The sequence below is a fragment of the Mus caroli genome, unplaced genomic scaffold (genome assembly GCF_978045245.1).
Source record: "Mus caroli unplaced genomic scaffold, Mus_caroli_1 scaffold_9, whole genome shotgun sequence".
NCBI classification, from domain to species: domain Eukaryota; kingdom Metazoa; phylum Chordata; class Mammalia; order Rodentia; family Muridae; genus Mus; species Mus caroli.
In genome coordinates, this window is record NW_028227264.1 from 75828671 (window position 1) to 75853139 (window position 24469).

At 52.5% G+C, this 24469-nt stretch overlaps 1 protein-coding gene across 2 annotated transcripts in view; it reads right to left on the reverse strand.

Moving 5' to 3' along the window:
• The window catches only part of Slx9 (SLX9 ribosome biogenesis factor), a 32086-nt gene extending 9868 nt beyond the window's left edge, over positions 1 to 22218 (reverse strand). The window contains exons 1-4 of one of the 2 annotated variants that reach the window (XM_029482815.2): positions 21940 to 22218; positions 20021 to 20129; positions 9195 to 9263; positions 180 to 330 (exon numbers count right to left, since the gene is read on the reverse strand). In XM_029482815.2, coding sequence (XP_029338675.1) covers positions 180 to 330; positions 9195 to 9263; positions 20021 to 20129; positions 21940 to 22077 — 467 coding nt within the window. In that variant the 5' untranslated portion in view covers positions 22078 to 22218. The remainder of the gene's footprint in view (positions 1 to 179; positions 331 to 9194; positions 9264 to 20020; positions 20130 to 21939) is intronic. The other variant, XM_021174343.3, reaches the window with a different exon arrangement.
• Between the last annotated feature and the right edge of the window lie 2251 nt (positions 22219 to 24469).

A 24469-nucleotide genomic window follows, 5' to 3' on the forward strand; every position in this document is an offset into this window, starting at 1 on the left:
TAAGGGCTCAGGGCAAGGGAGAGGCTCTCTGAGCCATGTGTGGCTTGAGCATCAACTCCCTCACCTTTTGGGGATTGAAGACTTCAGAGACCACTATCAACCCTTCTCCCCAACTCTGAATCCAGGGCTATGGCGATCCAGGCCAGCTCTGTAAGAGACATCCGGTGCCTGACACTCACCGTCTGGCTTGCTGCCGCTGGCGGCCGGCCTCCAGTTCCTGCAGCTCAGGTAGGGCATCCCTCAGGGGGTGCAGGTCGCCTACCACCACCATGGCCTTGCGCTTTCGTTCCTCCCTGAGCTTCTGCTCTGCCAGCTTTATGGCTTCAATTTCTGAGGGGAGAGACGGGAGTATATGGCAATTCAACCCCATTCCCTGGCCCCCTCAGGGGCCACCAATGCCAAGGCACCCACTAAGCTGTGTGTACCCTGAGGCCTGCTCGCTCCCACAGAGCACAAGTGTTCTTTGTTACACTGCTGTCACCTGCTTTGTGCCCCTAAAGAGTTGGGGGGCGGGCCAGCTCTGAGTTATTTTTTTCTCCTTAATCACAGAGGCACACTTTAATTACAGGGCTGACTATGAGCTTGGAGCTGCAGAACAGAGGCCTGACTCCTCTATAAGGGGTGCAGTGCAGGGCCTGGAAACACAGACACATAGGGACAGTGGGTAGATGCAGGCCCTGGGCTTCACTGGTAACTTACTGAGAAGCCACGGTGTCCTTTATCCTGGGCAAAATAGAACCGTGCAGCACCTCCCTGAGACATGAAGAGGGGGAGAGTGGTCCCATAGGGTAGAACTGTCAGCCATTGGGGACAGCAGGGAGCAGGGTGGGTGGCCAGGTCGCATGCACAGCATGAATGTAAGAGAAAGTTCACTGTGGGGCACAGTCTTGGAATTTAATGTTCTTCAAAAGGTGGATTCAATTCCAAATTGCTAATGTAACAAGTACTTAACCTTGCTGTCTGCCTGAATGTGGCTGTGGGGTGTATGCAGTTCTGGGAGAACACCCCACTCTCTCTGGGTACACAGCCACAGAAGGACCTTTATTCAGATACTTCAAACATGGTAGCAGAGGGGGTGAGGCAACCAGCAGCTTCCCCCTCAGCAAGACACAGCTAACTCTGCCACCCTCTACATCAGGGAAGATGCCTCACAGGACAGGTCAGAGAGGCCACCCTGACCACCCCAGGCAGGCCCAATACGTCAGGGTTCATCACTTCACACTGAGGCAAAGTCAGCCCTCCAAGGCCTCTGCCCAGTGCAGCCTAGCAGTCTGTGATTTATAAGGTGACAATTTGGTGGGGGTTTCGGTCTAGATGAAACAGAGCAAACAATTCACTTAGCGCCTCATCAAGACCAGCAGCAGAGCGGAGAGGGGCGAACTTCCCTGGCAGAAAGAAGGGCTGAGGGACCACTCCCTCACACATACATGCTGACAGACCCAGAGAAAGGACATCGAGGCTGAGGGAGACATGCAGCCCAAACTCACACAAGCAAATTCAGATCATAGATGCCCAAACAGGGTGATCCAGGGCGTGCAAGGATAGTTTGGGATCTGGAAGCTGTTGTAACCCACCATGACTGGGGGCAGCACTGGCTAAAAGGGGAAAAACTTGGTCACTAGATGTGCCAGAAGAGATGTGGTAAAACTCACTATCTACCCACGATAGAGTTACAGGGAAACTATAAACAGATCCAAGATAATAAATAGCTCATTTCTACTGAGTTCAACAAGATAGCACTGACCGCATCCTGGCACTCCGGTCTGGCAGCTCACTGCTACCAGGGAGGCAAAGACAGCAAGCAGAAGCCAGCAGGGGAGTGGACAGGGTCAAGAGATGTGCCCAGCCCCAATCCCTAACCCACAATGCAACACAACTTTTAACCAAGCTGAGAAATCTAAATCCTTTCTTAAGCAAACAAACCAGACAAAAACAAAAACCCTCAAATATTACAGACAGGAGGATGGCAATTCAAGGTCATCCAGACAGTCCAGGATCCTGAAGACCCTGCCTCAAAACCATAAAGATCTCAATGTGAACAAAACATTATTTCAACAGAATGAGCAAGAGAGCAAGTCTACTAATACTCAAACAACAAAGGGAGCCTGGGGCAGAGCACCAGACAGAGACGAGAGGTGGCCGCACTTGTGGCTGCCCCTCGCTCCCTGCACTGGAAGATGAACTACTTGAGTTAGACACTCTAAATAAGTAGAGAACCACAAAAAGTCAAAACAGTAAAGCCACACGACACCACTGGAATCCAGGAAAAGAAAACCGCAGCCGTGAAATGCAACTTCTGAGTTGCCTCCATCCGTCGGGTACATCAAGCGTCAGAAAGCACTTTACGGGGGCTGAGCTATAGGTGCTGTAGAGCGAAGTCCTGGAGGACACCTGGTCCACGCAAACTCTCAAGGGCCTTCATGCTCAGAACACCATGCTCCAGGGACGGGGAGCACTTCGCTCCAGGGACGGGGAGCACTTTCCGAGGAATCTGATACTGGGGAGGCAAAGTGGAGCAAGATGGAGAGGGGTCAGGGAAAGGTATAGCTTGGGACAGTTCCTCACAGTGACAGCAGGGAGAGTGTGGCAAACGATCAACAGCCACAGAAGAGACACACTGCTGATGGTACTAGAGAATCCAGTATGGCTACCAGACTTGAGACATATCCTGGGCCAGATCACAAGACATAGGCTGTTACTAAAAAAATAAGAAAATGACAATTACTGGTACTTTTTAAAACTTTTAGAAGCAATTTGTCCAAAACACAAAATACCAACACACACACACACACAGAGAGAGAGAGAGAGAGAGACAGAGAGGGAGAGGGAGGGAGGGAGAGAGAGAGAGAGAGAGAAATTAAGATAACAGTAATTTTAAAAACCTGACCAATGATGAGAGGCCCTTGACTTGATTGGGTGTCAGCAGCCCACTCTCCTGAAGCTGGGCTACAGACTCGGTGTGGCCACAATCATAACCCCTCTCACCCTCTCAGCTTCTGTTGTCGTCTTTAAGGAGAACGACATCAGTGAAATCGGATGAAGTGCTGAGAACCAAGAATGCCCAGAGCGAGCTAGGATGAAGGAGCAGAGGAGGCCTTCTGTGCCTGTCCCTTGCTGATACCAGAGTCATGGACCACAGCACAGGCATGGATGGAGGGAAGCCATGTGACTTTCAAAAGGACACTCCAAAGAGGAAAACTATCTGCACCAGACTGTGGCAGGACCACCTCCTAACTCACAGCAGCTCAGGATGGACCACAGCCTGTGGCAGGACCACCTCCTAACTCAGCAGCTCAGGATGGACCACAGCCTGTGGCAGGACCACCTCCTAACTCAGCAGCTCAGGATGGACCACAGCCTGTGGCAGGACCACCTCCTAACTCACAGCAGCTCAGGATGGACCACAGCCTGTGGCAGGACCACCTCCTAACTCACAGCAGCTCAGGATGGACCACAGCCTGTGGCAGGACCACCTCCTAACTCAGCAGCTCAGGATGGACCACAGCCTGTGGCAGGACCACCTCCTAACTCAGCAGCTCAGGATGGACCACAGCCTGTGGCAGGACCACCTCCTAACTCAGCAGCTCAGGATGGACCACAGCCTGTGGCAGGACCACCTCCTAACTCAGCAGCTCAGGATGGACCACAGCCTGTGGCAGGACCACCTCCTAACTCACAGCAGCTCAGGATGGACCACAGCCTGTGGCAGGACCACCTCCTAACTCACAGCAGCTCAGGATGGACCACAGCCTGTGGCAGGACCACCTCCTAACTCACAGCAGCTCAGGATGGACCACAGACTGTGGCAGGACCACCTCCTAACTCACAGCAGCTCAGGATGGACCACAGCCTAAGGACAAGCCAGGCTGTGACATTTTCAGAAGGAAACAGAAAAACATCTTCATGACTTGGGATTCTGTGTGTTCTGCCTGTCTGTCTGTCTGTCTGTCTGTCTGAGACAGAGTCTATTCTAGCCCTGGCTGTCTTGGAACTCGCTATGTACGTAGACCAGGCTACCTCAGACTCACAGAGATCAACCTAAACATCATCTTCTTAAAACAAGACACACTGTAACCATACGGGGAAAATACGGGTAAGATTTTTAATAATTAAACTCCTGTAGCTTAAAAATGAAAGTTAAGAAAATGAATAGGCAAGACAGTCTGCAAGGAATACAGCACACACAGCTGACCAGGGCCAGCAGGTCCCCAGCACACACAGAGTCCCCAAGCTCAATAATAAAAACGCAGAGCACCTGAAGAAGAATGACCCTCACTGAAGGTGAGATGCAGACGCTCTTTCACAGATCACAGACCAGCAGCCCGTGAGAGACAGCAGCCCAGGTCACCAGATACACGACAGAGGACGTACCATCACCGTACGCACAGCTGCGGGGCCACCACAACTCTCCTGATGCAGAAGGGGGACACATGAACCTTGGCTTCAGAAGAATGCCTGGCAGTGCTTACAAAACTAAACATACACCTGCCCTATGACCCAGCATTCCATTCCTAAGTATTTACGTAAGAGGAATAAAAAACATGTCTGCAGAGACACTAGAGCAAATGCTGGCCAGCCTTACTGACCACAGACAAGATGGAAGGGCAGACATCCATCAACAGGAGACAGGGCAGCAAGGATGACTGTGAACAAACATCGTGGTGCCTCTCAGCCATGGGACTGGCTGCTGCTGCGTGCAGGGCAGCCTGGCAGGGAGGCACTCTCAGGAGACAAAGTACCAACGTAACCACAGGCCCACCAGACATGGCACCTTCGCCGTGGGCAGGCGGGTGGCACACACAGTTGTCAGAAGTCACTGCTGATGCCAGGTAAACATCCTCTTCACAGGAGAACAGAGTTGGGGGGGCTGGAGAGATGGCTCAGCAGTTAAGAGCACTGACTGTTCTTCCAGAGGTCCTGAGTTCAAATCTCAGCAACCACATGGTGGTTCACAACCATCCATAATGAGATCTGATGCCCTCTTCTGAGGTGCCTGAAGACAGCTACAGTGTACTTACATATAATAAATAAATAAATCTTAAAAAAAAAAAAGAGAGAGAAAGAGAGAGAGAACAGAGGGGATCACAGACAAGTTCAGCACTAGCCAGCCTATCTGCCAGCAGGTATACGAATGCCCGCAACTTGCCTCAAAATGCACTAAGAAAGTGCTGATGGGTGGGCAGGAATGAACCAAGGAATGGCTATGACAAAGGAGTAAACTTAGCTCAGGACACAGCTAACATTGTACTCAGAGGCTGACATGGACACAGTCTAGCTACTTAACCAAATCTAAAAGAAAGCCAGGCCGGGGGGAAATCGGTGGAAGTTAATAATGCAGAGGAGAAGCAGGCAGGGCTAGTGATGAGCATCCTGGGTTTGTGCACTAAATCACTGAAGCTTCTTAACAAATCTAACCAGAAACGGTGGAACACAGAAGTGACCACATGCTCAGCAGATAGCAATCCTTCCCAAGGACTAGGGGTCAGTTCTCAGCACCCACATGGTGGCTCATAACCGGTTATAACTCCAGTTCCAGGAGATCTGATGGCTTCCTTTGACCTCTGCAGGCATGTGGGCCACTCATACACACACACAAAAGGGATAGAAATGAGAAAGCAGGGCTGGAAATGTAACTCAGTGGTAGAGTGATTGTCTAGCATACGAAAAGACCCTAGGTTCAATCCCCAGCATCAGAGGCAGGTGGGGGTGGGGACAAAGGCAGGGAAGAGACAACACACAGCCTTTTGCTGATAAAGTCTGAGAGCTGGTGAAATCAAACTAGAAGAAACCATGAGGCATAAAAATCAACTCACATCATCCACCAGGAACAAAAACTTCCACACCAAAGCCTCAGCACACCTCAGATGCAGCCAGGGCCACACCAAAGCCTCAGCACACCTCAGATGCGGCCAGGGCCACACCAAAGCCTCAGGACACCTCAGATGCAGCCAGGGCCACACCAAAGCCTCAGGACACCTCAGATGCAGCCAGGGTCACACCAAAGCCTCAGCACACCTCAGATGCGGCCAGGGTCACACCAAAGCCTCAGGACACCTCAGATGCGGCCAGGGCCACACCAAAGCCTCAGCACACCTCAGATGCGGCCAGGGCCACACCAAAGCCTCAGCACACCTCAGATGCGGCCAGGGCCACACCAAAGCCTCAGCACACCTCAGATGCGGCCAGGGCCACACCAAAGCCTCAGCACACCTCAGATGCAGCCAGGGCCACACCAAAGCCTCAGCACACCTCAGATGCGGCCAGGGCCACACCAAAGCCTCAGCACACCTCAGATGCGGCCAGGGCCACACCAAAGCCTCAGCACACCTCAGATGCGGCCAGGGCCACACCAAAGCCTCAGCACACCTCAGATGCAGCCAGGGTCACACCAAAGCCTCAGCACACCTCAGATGCGGCCAGGGCCACACCAAAGCCTCAGCACACCTCAGATGCAGCCAGGGCCACACCAAAGCCTCAGGACACCTCAGATGCAGCCAGGGTCACACCAAAGCCTCAGCACACCTCAGATGCGGCCAGGGCCACACCAAAGCCTCAGGACACCTCAGATGCGGCCAGGGCCACACCAAAGCCTCAGCACACCTCAGATGCAGCCAGGGCCACACCAAAGCCTCAGCACACCTCAGATGCGGCCAGGGCCACACCAAAGCCTCAGCACACCTCAGATGCAGCCAGGGTCACACCAAAGCCTCAGCACACCTCAGATGCGGCCAGGGCCACACCAAAGCCTCAGCACACCTCAGATGCGGCCAGGGCCACACCAAAGCCTCAGCACACCTCAGATGCAGCCAGGGCCACACCAAAGCCTCAGCACACCTCAGATGCGGCCAGGGCCACACCAAAGCCTCAGGACACCTCAGATGCAGCCAGGGCCACACCAAAGCCTCAGGACACCTCAGATGCAGCCAGGGTCACACCAAAGCCTCAGCACACCTCAGATGCGGCCAGGGTCACACCAAAGCCTCAGGACACCTCAGATGCGGCCAGGGCCACACCAAAGCCTCAGCACACCTCAGATGCGGCCAGGGCCACACCAAAGCCTCAGCACACCTCAGATGCGGCCAGGGCCACACCAAAGCCTCAGCACACCTCAGATGCGGCCAGGGCCACACCAAAGCCTCAGCACACCTCAGATGCAGCCAGGGCCACACCAAAGCCTCAGCACACCTCAGATGCGGCCAGGGCCACACCAAAGCCTCAGCACACCTCAGATGCGGCCAGGGCCACACCAAAGCCTCAGCACACCTCAGATGCGGCCAGGGCCACACCAAAGCCTCAGCACACCTCAGATGCGGCCAGGGCCACACCAAAGCCTCAGCACACCTCAGATGCAGCCAGGGTCACACCAAAGCCTCAGCACACCTCAGATGCGGCCAGGGCCACACCAAAGCCTCAGCACACCTCAGATGCAGCCAGGGCCACACCAAAGCCTCAGGACACCTCAGATGCAGCCAGGGTCACACCAAAGCCTCAGCACACCTCAGATGCGGCCAGGGCCACACCAAAGCCTCAGGACACCTCAGATGCGGCCAGGGCCACACCAAAGCCTCAGCACACCTCAGATGCAGCCAGGGCCACACCAAAGCCTCAGCACACCTCAGATGCGGCCAGGGCCACACCAAAGCCTCAGCACACCTCAGATGCAGCCAGGGTCACACCAAAGCCTCAGCACACCTCAGATGCGGCCAGGGCCACACCAAAGCCTCAGCACACCTCAGATGCGGCCAGGGCCACACCAAAGCCTCAGCACACCTCAGATGCAGCCAGGGCCACACCAAAGCCTCAGGACACCTCAGATGCAGCCAGGGTCACACCAAAGCCTCAGCACACCTCAGATGTGACCAGGGCCACACCAAAGCCTCAGCACAGAGAGCACAATTCCTTTTGCTGGGAATTGTGGAAAGGTGACCAGAGCAGCCAGCCACCTTCTTAAAAAAAAAAAAAATCCAAAACGCAACAAAATGTAACACTAGTAATTGTTGAGGAAATTGACCAATTTCTAGAAATACTGCTTCCAAAACACCCCTTTATTTAAAGTTTTCAAGAAAAAAATTTCAAGAAAAACTACTTTATTTTCAAGAAGAAAAAAAAAGGTAAACCATATTTAAACATGTAAGAACATATAGATGAAACTATTCCAAATTTTTAACTCCCAGAGTTAGGGCTGGGAGAGATAGCTTAGTGGTTAAGAGCACTGACTGCTCTTCCAAAGGTCCTGAGTTCAAATCCCAGCAACCTTGTGGTGGCTCACAACCATCCACAATGAAATCTGACGTCCTCTCCTGGTGTGTTTGAAGACAGTTACAGAGTACTTACATAAAAATAATGAATAAATCTTAAAAAAAAAAAAAAAAAAAAAACTCCCAGAGTTGGCAGAAACACACTAAAAAGAAAGATAACAGCTAAGAGAAACGCTACAAAGCAATCTTCGTGATTTTCAAGTAAACACAGAAAATGCTTGGGGAACGTCGCACATAATCAGCTTTGTGGAAAATGACTGCTTACTCCAGGAAGGGAGCGAGGGAGAGCTACTCCATCTGCTCCAAATGCTCGGCTGGAGACCGAGACCAGACTCAACTTCAGCCACGCAGGGTGGGCGGGCGGGCGGGCGAGCTGCCTTGCTCCTGCCATCCCACAGCTGCAGGACAGAGGCCCAAAGATCAGGAGCTCAAGGTCAGTCAGGCTTGGCTACCCACAGAGCTAGGCTGGCCTGGACCATATGAACTCTATCATCAAATGACAGTAGCCAAGCTCACACAGACCTGGGAAGAACAGCAGACAGGCCTCACCTGTGCATGAGGCTCTGACCCCAGAAATGTACAGGTTATCCCTGCAGTTAAAGCTTTTATCATGAAGCCCCAGACAGACCACTTTTATCCCAAGGGACAGAGAACTTTCAGGATGGAGAACTTTCTGTACGGAGGAGGAAGCAAGGGGGTTGCAGGAGGCTCACACTGGTCTACACCCACTCAGGGACAGATCGCCTCATGCTGCCCTGCTGCTGCCGACTCCCTCAGCAGCCACTGATGCTGCTTCTAACGCTTCCTAGGGAGTACAGGGTCTGAGAGGACAAGCACTTGAGCAATCTCCACAGGGTGCAAGTCCATCCAGGCGACACAGGCATCGGAATGAGAAGGGCAGATGCAGCTAACTCACAAGATAAGGATGTGACTTACTCTGTAACCATCGCTCACGGCGAAGCTTCAGCTTTTCCTTCTTAGGCAAAATGGCCTTTGGCTCTGCACCTGAGGAGAGAGCACAGGAGTAATGAGGTCAGTGTCTGTGCGGCCCGGGGTCTCCCCATCCCTGCAGAGGCTAAGGTCGATGACAAGCCTGTGAGTCCCCAGGTGATGAACAGCCTCAGGCTCATGCAGCAGTGGGTCCCTGTGCTGGTACAACACTGTCAGGTTCTCCAAGCTCAGCTGGACCCCAGTGTATTTGGGGAATGTGAGGATACCACAGCGCTAACACCAGGTCTTGGGCATGACAAACGGTCACCTTCCATGCCAGCATTAGGACCAAAGCATGAAAACAAAGTGCCCGTGACTCCTCCTGTCCTCAAGATTGCTCCCATCCCTGCAACGAAGCCTACAGCCCTGCATCTCCAATCTTCTGGTGGTAGCTTCCCCTGCCTGGTTTTGTCTTCTCTTCCTTGTGCTCCTTGGCCTCAAATAACCTGCTATGGTGTTCTGATTGGCACATCCCTACTGTAATGGCTGAACTGTGTTCCAAATCCAGTGCTGCAGTGCTAACTCTTGGTTCTTTAGAATGGAATGGCAGGCAGCCAGGCATGGAAGCTCATGCCTTTTATAATCCTAGCACTCTGAAGGCTGAGGGAGAACAGCCTTTAAGTTAGAGGCCAGCCTGGGCTACACAGTGAGTTTCAAAAGGAAAAGTAATATGACTATCTTTGGAGACAGGGTTTGATGGTGAGTTCTGGTTGCTGACTTGGCATAATGGATATGTTGGCTGATAAGGGACATTTTTAATTAGGTTGAGGTCGGAAGACCCACCCTGAATATGGGCAGCACCGTTGCAGGGCTAAGCTCTGGACAGGAGGGATGCAGAGGGCAAGCTCAGCACTAGGATGCTGATGTTACTCCATCGCTCTCTGCTCCGATGGTGGAGATGATCTGACCTGCTGCTTCAAGTTCCTGTGGCTTCTATGTCCCTGAACTGATGGGACTGTAACCTGGAATTGTGAGTCAAACAAACCCCTTCTCCCTTACGTTGCTTTCCTCCCTTACGTTGCTTTCCTCCCTTACGTAGTTTGGCCAGGTTGTTTTAGCACAGACACAGGTCTTGGGGCCAAAGAGGTGGCTCGGTGGTTAAGAGCACTTGTTCTCACACAGAACCTGGGTTCAGTTCCCAGCTACTGCACGGCAGTTCACAACCATATATAACTTGTTTTAGGGGGACCGAGACCTTCCTCTGACTTCCACGGGCACTGGACACACAGGGTGCACTTACATACTTGCAGACAAAATACTAATATAAATAAAATGAAAATGGAAAAACCAAAATTTTGAAGGCATGGGTCCCCATACAAAGGTGGTCTACATACAGGGAGGTCCCCTTTACAGATGAAATGAGACCATCAAGGTAGCCCTGATCTGACTTTTCCTTAGATGAAGACCAGGACACAGGTATATTCAAAGGGAAGACCATGGGGGGGGGGGGACGACTATGTGCTGGCCAAGGAGGACCAGGACACCCATGCCCCCATGCCCTGTCACAACTGCTACACCGTTCTCCAAAACCATGGCAACAATACACACTGAAGCCACTGGGTCTGTAGTACTGCCATCTGAGTTAAGTCCACCTTCTTAGACACCGGCCAAGGAGAGGCCTTGTATAGACTGCCAGACTCTGCTGGTCACCACTGCAGGCAGAGAGGGCCTCTAGGCACTTGTCTGGGGACATTGAAGAACACAAGTGGAGATATATCTGCACCAGGAGCCAGAAGACACGGTCCCACTTTTCAAAGGAGAAAACCAAGGCTGACCACTGCATACTCTGTGGTAACATCAGTTGGACCTGTCCCACCGACCAGAAGTTGACTGACTGGGGCATAGACAACCGGGCTATGTGAGCAGAAAGGATAGACAGCACTGATGGGCTGGCTCTGAGGGGCCTGGACAATGCTAGCTGGGCTTCCTCTCTCTAAGGATGGTCTCAGTCCAGTGGAAGGCAGCTGGAACCAGCTAGGGACACTGCCCAGCCAGAGCAGCAGCCCTGCCCATGATGAATAAGAAGGACTAAGTGTGGAACTGAGAACTATGAGGCAGGAGGAGGAGCTCCTACTGGTTACTGGGCCTCGGGCACCTGGGTTGTAGCGTTTTGGTGGGATGGAGGGTGGGGATCGGATCACTGGAATCTTTCCCTGCTGCTACTCTGTCCCAGAACAACACAAGGAAGGTCCATGCCCTTGGCCTTAACTGCCTTTCCCAGACCTGACATGGTTTTAGCCACAGAGAAGAGAGAACATGGTTTTAGTTCCTAAGAACATGTGTAGGAAACATGGTCTCCTGCCATCTCGTACATGTAGATGTTCCTGGATTGTATGATGGAGAACCTGCGTGTCTAAGGATAAACGTGGCAGAAGCAAGTTCTGTCAGGAGAAGCTGGAGAACCTGGTAAGCTGCTTCAGCCTCTGTTGAGAGGACGGGGACAAAGCCTGGGCGTTTGGTGACTCAGTTTCTCCCCATAGCTAGGGTCAAGGTGCTGGGGTCTGGTGCCCATGCTTCCAGCCTAACTCTACCTGTTCATTTTCCCTAGAAGAAGGGCCGGGGCTGTGCGCCTTGGGCTGGGCTGGGATAAGAGGGCCCAGGCTCCGTAGCTACTCCTCCAGCTGGCCTGACAGATGGAACATCCGATGCACTTCCAGTGCACCAGACCTAGGCAGGTGTCACATGACTAGAAGCAATGTCAAACCACAAGTGAGGTGACAACAGGCCTAATAGTGGGATGTCAGGCTGGGGTGGGACTTGGGGTTTTCTGAGGTGCATGGAAACTTGTAAGAAAAATGGGCCTGGCACAGCCAAGACAGCACCAACGGGAGTGGGAGCTCACACAGAAGTGCCCAGTGGGAAGACATCCCAGGGGACAGGAAGTAATTCTCTCTAAATGATTCTTTCAACTTTTGGTAATTGTGCAATTACTCCAAAGTAAAAATAACACCGAGGTCATTGGAGACTGGCCCTAGCAATCACATGCCTAGCACCGCACACAAGGAAGGATGTTGGAGCGGGCTACTGAGAACGCTAGCTAGAATGTGACCTTTTTAGCCCTCCGTCGCTCCGGAGAAACAGAACCGAACAGGCTGTTCTTGCAGATGCAAAGGGTTTGGAATGCTGAGGTCATGCAGAAGCTGAGGCCTGACGCAGCCCTAGGATCCTGCTGCACTTGGCACTGATGGTCACACTCGCTTCACTGGACTCTGCAGTGAAGACTGACGGTTACTCCCTGTGGGCAGAAAGACAGGCCCAGAAACAGGCAGCAACCAGACAGACATGGGTAGCCTCCATGATGAGGACGGGGATGTCTGTGACGTCAGCAGGCCTGTGCTGGCTAGAATACATACACAGAATGAGCTGTGGCTGCTGCCCAAACAGAGGGGGCTTCACAGGAGCACTGTGACAGAACAGCAGCTCAGTCCCAGCTGAGCTGGGGACAACAGAGCTTGGAGGCCTCTCCCTGGCTACCAGTTGTCACGGCATCCGCTGCAGCCTTTATCCTGTGAAGGAAGGAGACAGAGCCCAGCAAGCATTTCTGAGACTTGACAGTACCAACTGCTGTACTGGGGCAGGGCATCTCAGCCCCAGCTTCCTTACCAGAGACCTGGAACTTGGAACAGGTACCAGGATTACTGGGCCCAGGGCAGGCCAGGCCCAAATGCTTAACATTGACTCCCATCTACAGCTTACTCTTAAGGATGAGCAAATTGTTTAAAATAAAATTTGCAACAAAGTGAGACCTAAACCAATCACCATGGACCAGGCTGAAAGCAAGACTACTGGACAGACAGGAAGGGTGAGAACAGCAGTAACCTCAGCCCTGCATCAGGATTTCCCAGTGCCAGAGAGAGATGGAGATGTAACCAGCAGTCCTCCCGGGATGCTCAATGGTCACAGCGCGGAAGGAGAGGGGCAAGCAGTCTGTGTTGGTCAGCCTTCTAGTACTGTGACAAAATAGCTCAGATAAGCAGCACTGGAAAAGCCGTGTGCACCAGGGTGAGAGAATGGGTTTCAGAATAAAAGGAAGTGGGCTGGAGAGCTTGGGCAGTATTAGTGCTGGCCGTTCAAGCCTGAGTGTTTGAACCCTATACCAGTAGCCAGCAACAGTCAACTCTCTCACACTGCTGTGTGACCTCAAAACACATGAGGCTTGCTCTTGTGCACATAAACGTATACGCACTGCATACACAGACTAGTAATAAGGCATGCAGTTAAACTGTAAAAAATAGGAAGGGCTAGGTATCTGTGAGGGATTGTCTAATGAGGCTAAATGAGATAGGAGGAATTACCCTAAATACAGGCAGAGCCTCCCACCCACAGCCTGGAGCCCTGGACTGCAGAAAAGCAGAGAGTGAGTTGAACACAGTATCCATTGCTCTCTGCCTCCTGACTGTGGACAGGGGCAGTGGCTCAGGAAGGCATCTGGGTACCAACGGGCCAGGAAAACCGTACAGTGTCCCTGGGGTTGTCAAGCGCCCCCCCCCCGCCTCAAAAGGCACCTCCCTGTGGAATTTGGGAAATACACAGGGCAAGGGTATCCCAAGAGAGGCAGCTGGGTCAAAGGTCAAGGTCATAGGAAAGGAGCTGCTAACACAAGGTGACATCTGCATCCAGCACACGCAAGCAAGACTTTCCTCTTCCTGTTCCCCCTCCACACATACACACAAATTTTATCTCCAAGCCTACAGCTGCCCTCTAGCCCAGTTGTGGATCGATGGTGGGATTCCCCTCCCTTGAAGGATTTTGAAGTAGCTGGGAACAACCTGTAATAACAGAAGAGCCCCTGAGTCTTCTGGTTCCAAACAAGAGCCACCGGGAAGAAATGACACCTCCTTGAGGCTACCTGTCGTCAGGTGAGGTGGCCTGGGATAAAGCACAGAGATAATTCTCTGAGTACCCACAGGCTGAAGGACCAGGTGGGTCCTGAAGTCAAATGGGCATGCGGTTCTGAACAATGGAGCATGCAGTAGGCCCCACGTGATGTGATGTCACACACAGGACCCACACTGGACCAGGCTCAGCAGGTCACCAAGGCAGGGTCAGATGTCCCTGCTGATGCGTATCCTTTTCTTTTCATACAACTCCAAGTAGAGGCAGGGCCCTAATGGTCAAGCCTCTGCTACAGGGCTGGCTCTGTACTTACAGAGCTAAGGCCAGGCCTCTAGCAGGGCAGGGAGAAGGAGCCATATCCAAGTATCCTCAAGACTGAGCACGCCAGGACCCCAAGAGCCTTTACACCAGGTCCTATCTCCTGGGGTCCCACAAGAGTTCTGGGCAGGACCACCAGCACAGAAGGGCAATTCCTGCTGGGTAGAGGTGGGCACTCAACATGGTCCACTCACCGAAGAGCACAGGAGGCACACAGGCAGTGAGGTTGGCTGGTGAGCCCACACACATATTCTACTACATGTTCTGCTACTGCATGTTTAAACTGTTTATATGGCCTTAAAACAGGCAGCTTTAGCCTGAGGAAAGTGTGGCCCGTCCTGCTATTTGGAACATGTTCCTGTCCCAATCACAGATGCAGACCTGCTTCCTTACCATAGGCCAGCCGCTATGCTCAAGCTCTGGAAAGAGAATCTGGTAGGTCCTGGCACCTTATATACTAAAGCTGCAGGAAGGACAGAACCAGGCCTTGGCTGGCTCCCTGCTGGCTCCCTGCTGGCACGTACAATCACTTCCGCATCACACTCCACAGCTAGGTAACTGAGGACCCAAGGAATGTCACTGGAAGGGACACACAGAAACAGTTACTGGACCGTGTCTGTCAACAGGTGTTTGGCATCTCTACAAGATTTGTCCACCAGTATGTCAGCCTAGCACCCCACAGCTCAGCAGCCAGCACACACACAACACAGCAGCCAAGGTCAACTCATGCTGTGACTTGCTCCTAGAGTTTGTTCCCGTGACTCCCTGCTCTGTGCAAAGGCTAAGCCTAGGAGCGGAATGGAGACAGTGATGCGTACATCCTACTGGCTGCCGTAGCTCTGACTTCACAGCATTCTTCTAAACAATTCCTAAAGAAACTCATCCTCTGAGGGTTCCACACACAGAAGGAAGTCGCTTGCTGCAGGTCCCCTGCCCCAGGACCTAGGAAGGAAATGAGGCTCTGCTGCCCTCTGCTGGCCAGAGTCACGGAGGCCTACCGCTCATAGGAGGGGGAGCCTGAAAATGCACATTCACACTCTGCTAAGCACAGGGGAGGTCAGGGTCTGAAAAGATACAACCAACCAACCGGGCAGGAGCCTGTCATGATGCCTGAGGAGACCATGGAGTGCACTCTGGGTTTCCTGGGGCCACATCACACAGCCTAGGGCTCTTAATGACCTCTTTCCCCGCCTCCCAGTGGCCTTTGCCCCATGATCGAGAGAGACTGGTGGGGTGGTTCCCATGTTTCTCACAGCCTCCCCCACCCTGGCTCTGCTCTCCTCCTCTACAGGACTTGCCTCAGCCTGCCCACGGCTCGGAGCTAGAGTCCAGATGATAATCTGGAAAACGGATTGGTTTGTTTTCTGCAGTCTTCTAGTGTGCGGGCACAGAGAACTGGAAATAAAATCTAAATGTGTGCTTGCAGACTTTCTCCTCTGAACAGCACACAGTCATGTTCTAGCTTCGTGCCCAAGGTCAGCAAAGGCGGTCCCAGACAGCATACTGTGACCATCTGCCAGGCAGCGGCACGACCAGGCTCACTGCATCAGCTCAAGCCTTCTGCACACCAGGTAACACACCACGTGCAGGATGGGGGTGGGAGAAAGACTGCTTCATGCTGTCTGCCACAACTCCTTCCACACCGGCCAAAAGAGCAGGCAGGGGAACCACAGGCCACTTCACGGGAGGATCACACGGGCAAGACCCTCTATCCCATAGGACAAAGGTGAGTTTGTTGGCCAGGGACAGGGTATCTCCAGAGCAGCCTCACTCCTTTTCCCAGGGCGAGAGGTGAGGACACGTAAGTCAGAAGCCCCACAGCACAGCCGCAGAGCCCAGCACCTCCCAGGCTGAGATCTTGTCTGCCACAGGAAGATAAGCTCAGGGAAGCAGGAAGGGGCTGGTTCCCAAGGTACCAACAGAAAGATGAGAGCTGCCACCAGCAAAGCACTCACAGGGACACTGGCCATGCCACCTCCTGGGGCTACAAGCCTGTTCATGGTATGGCAGCCCATGTGTACACATGACGGTCATGGCGATGTCTAGTCTCTTCAGGACCATTCATTGCACTTAGAGCTACCTCAGTTCCTGGGCTAAGTGTCGAGTTGTTTGTGAGAGAGGGGCAAGAGGCGCTGCAGTGATGCATACAGTAAAGCACCCACAGGCAGTGCTGGTGCCCCTGAAACCAGCAGGTCACTGAGATGACTATGGAGCTGTGTATGAAGTCCTCAGTAAATGTGTATTGTCCACATGGTGGGCATCAGGGACCCCAAGGCCTCAGACCCACAGAAACAGCAAAGGCTTCTTCTGGTCCAAGTACAGTGTTTACCATTGATCAGTGAGTACAGAAACCACCAACTACACCTTCAGCCTTGCAGACGACTGCAGCGTGAGACTGCTGCCCTACAGAGAGAGAGCCCTTGGTCTGGCTCCTTGGTGCTTGACACAAGCTAGACTCATCAGAGGAGCCTCCAACGAGAATATGCTGCCATAAGACAAGGCTGTAGGCAATGCTGTACAGGACTTCCTTAACCAGTGATCAATGGGGGAGGGCCCAGCCCACTGTGGGTGGTGCCATCCTTGGGCGGGTGGTCCTAGGATGTATAAGAAAGCAGGCTGAGCAAACCATGGGTAGGGGTAAACCAGTAAGCAGCACCCCTCTGTGGCTGCTACATCAGCTCCTGCTTCTGGGTTCTTGCCATGTTTGAGTTCCTGCCTGGCTTCTCTCAATGAACTGCAATATGTAAGCCATATAAACCCTTTTCTCCCCATGTTATCTTGGTCATGGTGTTTCGTCACATCAGTAGAAACCCTAAGACACCATGAGTTCCCAGACTGCCTATGTGTCCTCCATCGGAGAGAGCACAGCCCGCCAGAGGCTTTCTTGTCCGTGTGTCCTTTCTTCATTCCTGCATTACCCCAGTCAGGTTTGAGCACCAAGTCATGCCCGATGCAGCGAGAGACTGAATCAAGGACTCAGCTCCCTTTGTGACCACTCTGACACAAGTCAGGTGTCCCTCCACCTGCCTGGCTCAGAGACTAAGCTGGCCATGAACAGAAGTAGCCAGTACCAAGAACACAGAAGGTACCAGGCAGCCAGAAGAATGATGCGGAGAGGGGTCTGAGATGCGGACCTCGAACCCTGGGAGACGCAGGCTTTGACCGTCTCAGCCAGGAAGGAGTATGGTAAAGGACTGGGGTTTTCCAACCGCAAGTCCCTCCTACACATGGGGCCCTCCCCAAAGGATCTTGCAGGCATTGTTACGGCCAACAAGCTGCTGATCTTTTGTGCTAGTGGGCAGAGGAAGAGGCAGGTCTATCCTACTTCGTCAGGACATTCTGTGAGGTCTAACAGTCACTATGTCTAGCTTAAAGTTAACTGAGGACAGGTATGTGGGACTCAAGGTCAGAATAACAACTGGAGAGACAGCCAGTCAGAAGGGCCACCAAGAAGGTGAGGGCTGATTAGGGGACAGGTGATACATACACCAGGAAGAGTCCCTGGATGTCTCAAAACCACCCCTAAGGAACTAAAGTTGGCTGTAGACTGGATGAGTCCTACATCAGGATCACCTTTCTCCTGGCGACACCCTGTGCCCAAACACATGAACTGAGGCATCACGGGCACGGAGAACCAGGGCTACGCTCTGGCCAGAGCTATACATGGTCCAAGCCAAGGGGCCATTCCCATGTCCCCCAAACCCATCTCTGCCACACACTAAGACTGCAGTCCCTATGACCCTCTCAAAGAGGCAGGCCGTGGGAAATACATGCAACTAAGGAGGTCAAAGGCCGCTCTATAAAGGTTCTCAGAAGTCAGATGTGATTTGTCCCTTATTTAAGGTTTTATGCATATATATGGGTATACACTTTTTTTGTTGTTGTTGTTTTGGTTTGGTTTTTCAAGACAGGGTTTCTCTGTATAGTCCTGGCTGTCCTAGAACTCACTTTGTAGACCAGGCTGGCCTCGAACTCAGAAATCCGCCTGCCTCTGCCTCCCAGGTGCTGGGATTAAAGGTGTGCGCCACCACACCCGGCATGGTACACAAATTTTTAAAACATCATTTTCTGAAGGATTCAATCAGGTACAGTCTTCAAGCTCTCTCTAGATAACTGTTACATTAACTCTTTTGAGGAAGCGTTGTTATCAAGTTGGGGCAGGTCAGAGGGTGACAGGTGGCTCCAGGATCATCCAAACAACAGGGCCTGACAGAGGTTCTAACAGGAAAAGGACATGACAGAGTTGAGGGAGGCACTGCCAAGGTAAGGCCAAGTTCTTCAGGTCCAGTTGGCAGTAAGAGGGCCCATAGCTGAGAGGAAACCTACGAACATCTTGCTGTCCCAAAGAAGGATATGCTAACTCCTCTGCAGTTGTCTAGCCTGGTCATCGTGCTGAGCCCACCTCACGAATAAGGAGCAAGGAACCAGAATTTGCTGAATGCCTGGACCTTTCTGGATAAGGTAACCTCAGTCTCTACGAGGTGGGTCTGTCACCACTTTATATACACCAAGACTGGCAGTTAAGAAGCACTGACTGCTCTTCCAGAGGTCCTGAGTTCAATTCCCAGCAACCACATAGTGGCTCACAACCATCTGTAATGGGGTCTGATGCCCTCTTCTGGGGTGTCTGAAGACAATGACAATGTACTCACACATATGAAATAAATCTTAAAAAGGAAGAAGAGGAGGGGGAGGCGGTGGCAGCTGCGGAGGCGACAATGGTAGTGCTGGGTGTGGTAGTACATGCCTTTAATCCCAGCACTCGGGAGGCAGAAGCAGGCAGATCTCTGTGAGTTCAAGCCCAGCCTGGTCTACAAAGTGAATTCCAGAACAGCCAGGACTACATAAAGAGAACCAGTCTCAAAAAAAAAGAAAGGAAGAAAGGAAGGAAGGAAGCCACTGGTAGCCAGGTGTGACAGTGCATGCCTTTAAAACCAGCACTTGGGAGGCAGAGGCAGGATAGCCTAGTCTACAGAGCAAGTTCCAAGACAGGCAGGTCTACACAGAGAAACCCTGACTTGGGGAAAAAAAAAAAAAAAAGAATGAGTCTGGTCACAATACCTTCAGCAGCAATTAGAACTGTCTTCACGGGGAGGGCAGGAAGGGGAGGAAATAAAAAAACTGTCTTGACTAGATGGCGACCACAAGGCCTGCCTGCTTTCTGCCACGCTGACAACACAGGCGCAGCATCAATGTTGCAGGTAAGTTATCTAGTGTAAGCACGCTCAGAATTTATGAATGGAATGCCGGGCAGCCCGATACCTGCTTCAAAAGACTCCTTGTGTGGCACCAAGGGTAGGCACCGGCATGTGGCACTCCTCAGCGCTAGTCTTTCTACTTTGGTATACTTTATTGTTCTTTTTTAATTTTTCCTGTAAAAGTAACATCTCCTTTAGTCTTGCTTTGAGACGGGGTCTTTCTACACAGCCTTGTTTTTTCCTGGAACTAGATGTGTAGTCCAGGCTGGCCTTGAATGTAGAGACTGGCCTGCCTCAGCCTCTCAAGTGCTGGGATTTAAGCTATGCAACACATGTCATGCCTAGTGTCATCTTTTAAAACACGGGCTAGTCCACAGGCAGTTAGGCTGCCCTCTCGACTCTCCCAAGGCAGGAACTCACCTCTCTTCAGGGACACCACACTCCTCTGGTCCAGCTCCAGCCTCTGCACCAACGCACTAGGGTCTATCTGTGTCCTGGCAAAGATGTCATTGTGAACGAATGTCCAGTCCTGCAGTCCCAACAGGAGAAGAGAGAGGACATCAAGTTGACCTTTGGTTTGAGAGTCACACAGCGAGAAGATGCTAAGGCGAAAGTCCTCTACTTCTCAGCCGGGGAGGCCCCGGAAGAGTATCTACATCCTTGTTCCCAGATCAGGCCTGTTCCTTCCTGCCCCCATCAGAGTTGGGACAATTAGAGTCTTGGGTAGTAGAGCCACATTAGCACAGGGCCTGAGCACAGCCTCCTTGCAAACATACGCAGATCCAGGAGTAGCTGTGAGGTAAGGCATGACTGCTGCTTACAACTGTATGCATGGGCCCTCCCAGGAGTGAGTAGAGGGAATCCTCTAAGTACTGGTCCTTGGGCATCTCTGAGGAACAAAAACAGGAATTACCAACCACATAACCCTCCAGTGAGGCAAAGACGCGGCTGGGTGAAGGGACATAAAAACAATCTCTGTCAACATAAGGCTTAAACTTGAGCCAAGTTACCAAATTAAAAGAAAAATGGGAAAAATAAGAATCAATGGCTGCACAGCACCTCCCGTGGGTGTGGGAGAAAACAGAAGCAGCTCTCAGTTTGGCCACAACAACAAATAAAAGCTGGGCACAGTGGGCTACAGCCTGGGCAGAGGGAAGTGACAAGCTGGGTGGGCTAGGGTGAAACCTTGTCTCAAAAGAATAATGAAACAATGAGATGAGGTAAAATAAAAATAAGTAAGATCTCCAAAGCCAAAGCAACAAGCAAGAGCCAGGGACACGGGTGGATGCCATGCTTTTAACCCCAGCACGTGGGAGGCAGAGGCAGGTCAATCTCTTATGAGTTCAAGGCCAGCCTGGTCTACAGAGTGAGTTCCAGAATAGTCAGGGCTACATAGAGAGACCCTGTCTCAAACACACACCAGAGACAGAGACACAGAGATAGACAGAGGCAGACAAAGGTAGACACACACACAGTAAGACTATGAATGAATCTTAACTAGGAGCTGGAGAAATGGATGACTCGTGGTTTAAAGCACTTGCTGTTCTTGCAAACGACCTAAGTTTGGTTCCCAGCACATACAACCATGCCTAACTCTAGTTCCAGGGGATCCACACCCTCTCTGGCCTCTCACAGTACCATGTGTGCATGCGGTATAAACATACATGCGCTCAAAACACATGCATAAAAGATTTTAAAATAAACCTCATCTGTCGAATGACATTGTGTTGGCTTTACAGAAGTATGAAACGTGGTGCACAGTAAACGCGTGAAAACCCCGCTTTAGCATTACTGATGGGAAGCCGTCGGCTCCGCGGTCCAATAATATCCCTCCTGTTGCTCCTATGCAAACTAGAAAACACTGCCGGGCAGCTGAAGGAGGAGCACGAGGCAAAGAATGTAGCCTGTGTGTGGATGTATCGTGCAACCCTGACAATATTGTGCTGAGTGAAAGAACCCAACACAAGAAACCAGTCTCCCTCCATTCACAGGCTGTTCAGAGCAGAAGCCAAAAGCAGATTTTTGGTTGCATGGGTGGATGGGGCCGTGGTTACTGAACCTCAGGCATGCCCTCTTCTTTACTTAAAGCCCCGTGCGGACTTTAAAGAGCCTTTGCTAGAGCCCTGAGACATTTCCAGAGCGTAGTGGGATGCTTTCCCCCAGCGATGGAGCTCACACCCCAACCGAGAAGGCATGACGGCTAAAGGTGGGCCGGGTCAGGACCCTAACCAGAGTGGCAGGAACACACACAGAAGAGCGACACCCAACCATGCAGGGCTCCTGATCTTTGGAGATCCGGCTCGGCGGAGACCTGGCCCGACACGCACCCCACACCTCACCTTCGCCACTGCTCCGCCCGCCGGGGCTTGTGGGAGCGCGGGCTCCGAGGCGCGGGGCACAGGGCCGGGTGCAGCCTCCCCGTCGGGTCTCACGGCCGCCCGGTGCACACGAGCCCGCAGCGCCCTCACTTTCCCCATCTTCCCTGGAGGTTTCCGCCTGCTAGCAACGCCGCCTCACTAGTGGAAGAGCCTCCCGGAAGTGCTCCCAGACAGCCGGAAATAGAGCCGCGGCTGCGTAGATCGGCGTTCGGCCGGTCCCCGGAAGTGCCTCCCGTAGCGCGTGCGCAGTTGCGGTGCTTACGTCGCGCGCTCCCGCTAGCGCGTTAGACGTGTGGCGATGTGACTGCAGCCAAGAGCCAGGGAAGTAAAACTATAGAAGCCTCCGGTGCACGTTACGCCATGTTTCTATCGCGCGCGTCTGGAGTAGGGAGACAGGTTCACGTCGGTTTTACTCATGCGGGTCTTTATGTGTGCAGCATGGCGTTTCGTCCTTAAAACAGGTCCTGGAGTTGGGGACTTTGCACTTCCACTTAAATGGGTACCAGATGGACCGAGCGGCCTTCGTCTTCCTGCACAGTCGGCTCCGTGTCCAACAGCCCCTGTGCACCCAGTGCGGTATTGCTTAAGGAAAGCAACGACGAAGGGTGGTTCCAACTCTTCACCCAAATGACACCTGTAAAATACAATACAAAACCAAAGTGAGCTATAGTTGGAGCCACAAAAGAAAGTTGGTTCCAGGCACAGCCAGGATAGAGGCCTTCTGCCTTCTTCCCTTCTAGGGTAGAGAGCATCCTGGATGCCAGGACGTCTCTGCTCAGGATCCACAGTGAGATGGGATTTGTGGGGAGAAGGTGAGCCCAAAGCGGAGTCCGGTGCCCCACAGTGGCTGAAGTAGCAGAGCACGCCAGGGAGCAGAGCCAATAAGCATCTTTCCGATGCGGTTTCTCATCGGGGGCTGCCTCCAAGTTCCTGCTCCTTCCCTGACGATGAGATCCAACCTGTAAGATGTAATGAACACCTTCCTCCCCACGCTGCCTTTGATAAGTGTTTTTATCACAGCAACAGAAAACAATCTAGAACAGTGAGTGGCTGCAGGCCAAGCAGTGCACTAGGTGTGAAGCTGAGACAAACTAGATTGAATCAGGCGACTTGGAGAGACGTTTGAGCCAGAACAGCTGAATTGAATCAGCCAGTCAGAGTTCGGAAAGAGCTAGAAAAGGAGAGCGTAGTCAGCAGTAAGCCTCCGAGACAACAAGGACATCAAGCGAATAAAAGTTACTTTCGCAAGCCTGTTTTGAGATGACCTGGGAATAAAATCCATTGAACTCTTCACAACCTGGTTCATCTCCCCAGAAGATCTGGCAGCCAGAGCCACCCTAAAAGTTAGCCTGGCTTTTACCTAGGACAGACCCTCACCCCACCCCCACCCCCTAAATGTTTTCTCCTTCTCAACCCTCAGCAGTGTTCCTGTGCTCTGGGCTGTCCGCTGGACCCCAGGTTCCCCCATGGAGGATGAGTTGCTTAAGGCCAGTTCCAGGGCACCCCAAGGAACTCGCAAGTCAACAAAAAGTTAATTTTTTAGAACCCTCAATTCTTCTTCCTGCCGCCTGAGGGCGCTCGTGTCCTGCGCTTCCCTGGCTCCTGGCAAACTAGTTTTGCAGTTAGAGGACTGTACAGCTAGTTTTGCAGTTAGAGAGAGGACTGTACAGGTATCTCTGGCTAATCCCCCCCCCCCCCCCCTCGGGCTCTAGACCGCGACCCTGCTCCAATTCAACTAGAGTGTAGGTGTGAACCACCACCCGCAGGCTGGTCCACTGATACAGCTACTGGGAGCCGGGATGGGGGTTTGGGGCGAGGGGAGGCAGACACTGTATCATCGCGCCCAGCCCTGGAAACACAACTGCCAGACCCCACAGGAATCAGCAGGGTCCAGATCACCTCTCAGTTCTTCCCCAGCCCCAGTGACTGATCCAAGACAGTTCTGCCTGGCTTTTCTCGGGGAGGAGGGCTCCCTTGAGCCTCCCAGGGAGGTGGCCAAGTTTGCTGGGTCCACCTTTCTTTGTGTGACCTAGCCAAGGCCTGAGCTTTTTCAAGCCTAGTTTCCCTGTTTCTACAGTGAGAGTGGGGTGGGGGTTAGAATGAGCTGCTTGAGGACTAAGAGAAAAGTGAGAGCCAGGAAGTGACCCCTAGCAGCTTATAGTTGGAGATCACAGATTCCCAGGGCTGGGCAGAAAAGAGGCTAGTCTCACAGTGTGAAGGGCCGGAGCCCCAGGCACAGGGCTGGCACAAACACACAGCATCTCGGAGGCCCAGGACCTTCTGGTGACAGAACCTGCAGCACAGAGTCCTAATTTGACTCTGATCATGGGTGCTAGACCAGCCGCTCAAGGCAGTGGGGCAGGGAATTGGCCTCCTGTCCTTCACAGCTTCTGGGGGGGGGGGGCTGGCTGAGCACCAAGGCCCAAGGTCTTCCAGCCACCTGGGTCAAACTGCAAAGGGCACAGAGCAACTTCCCAGGAGTTCCCTGAAG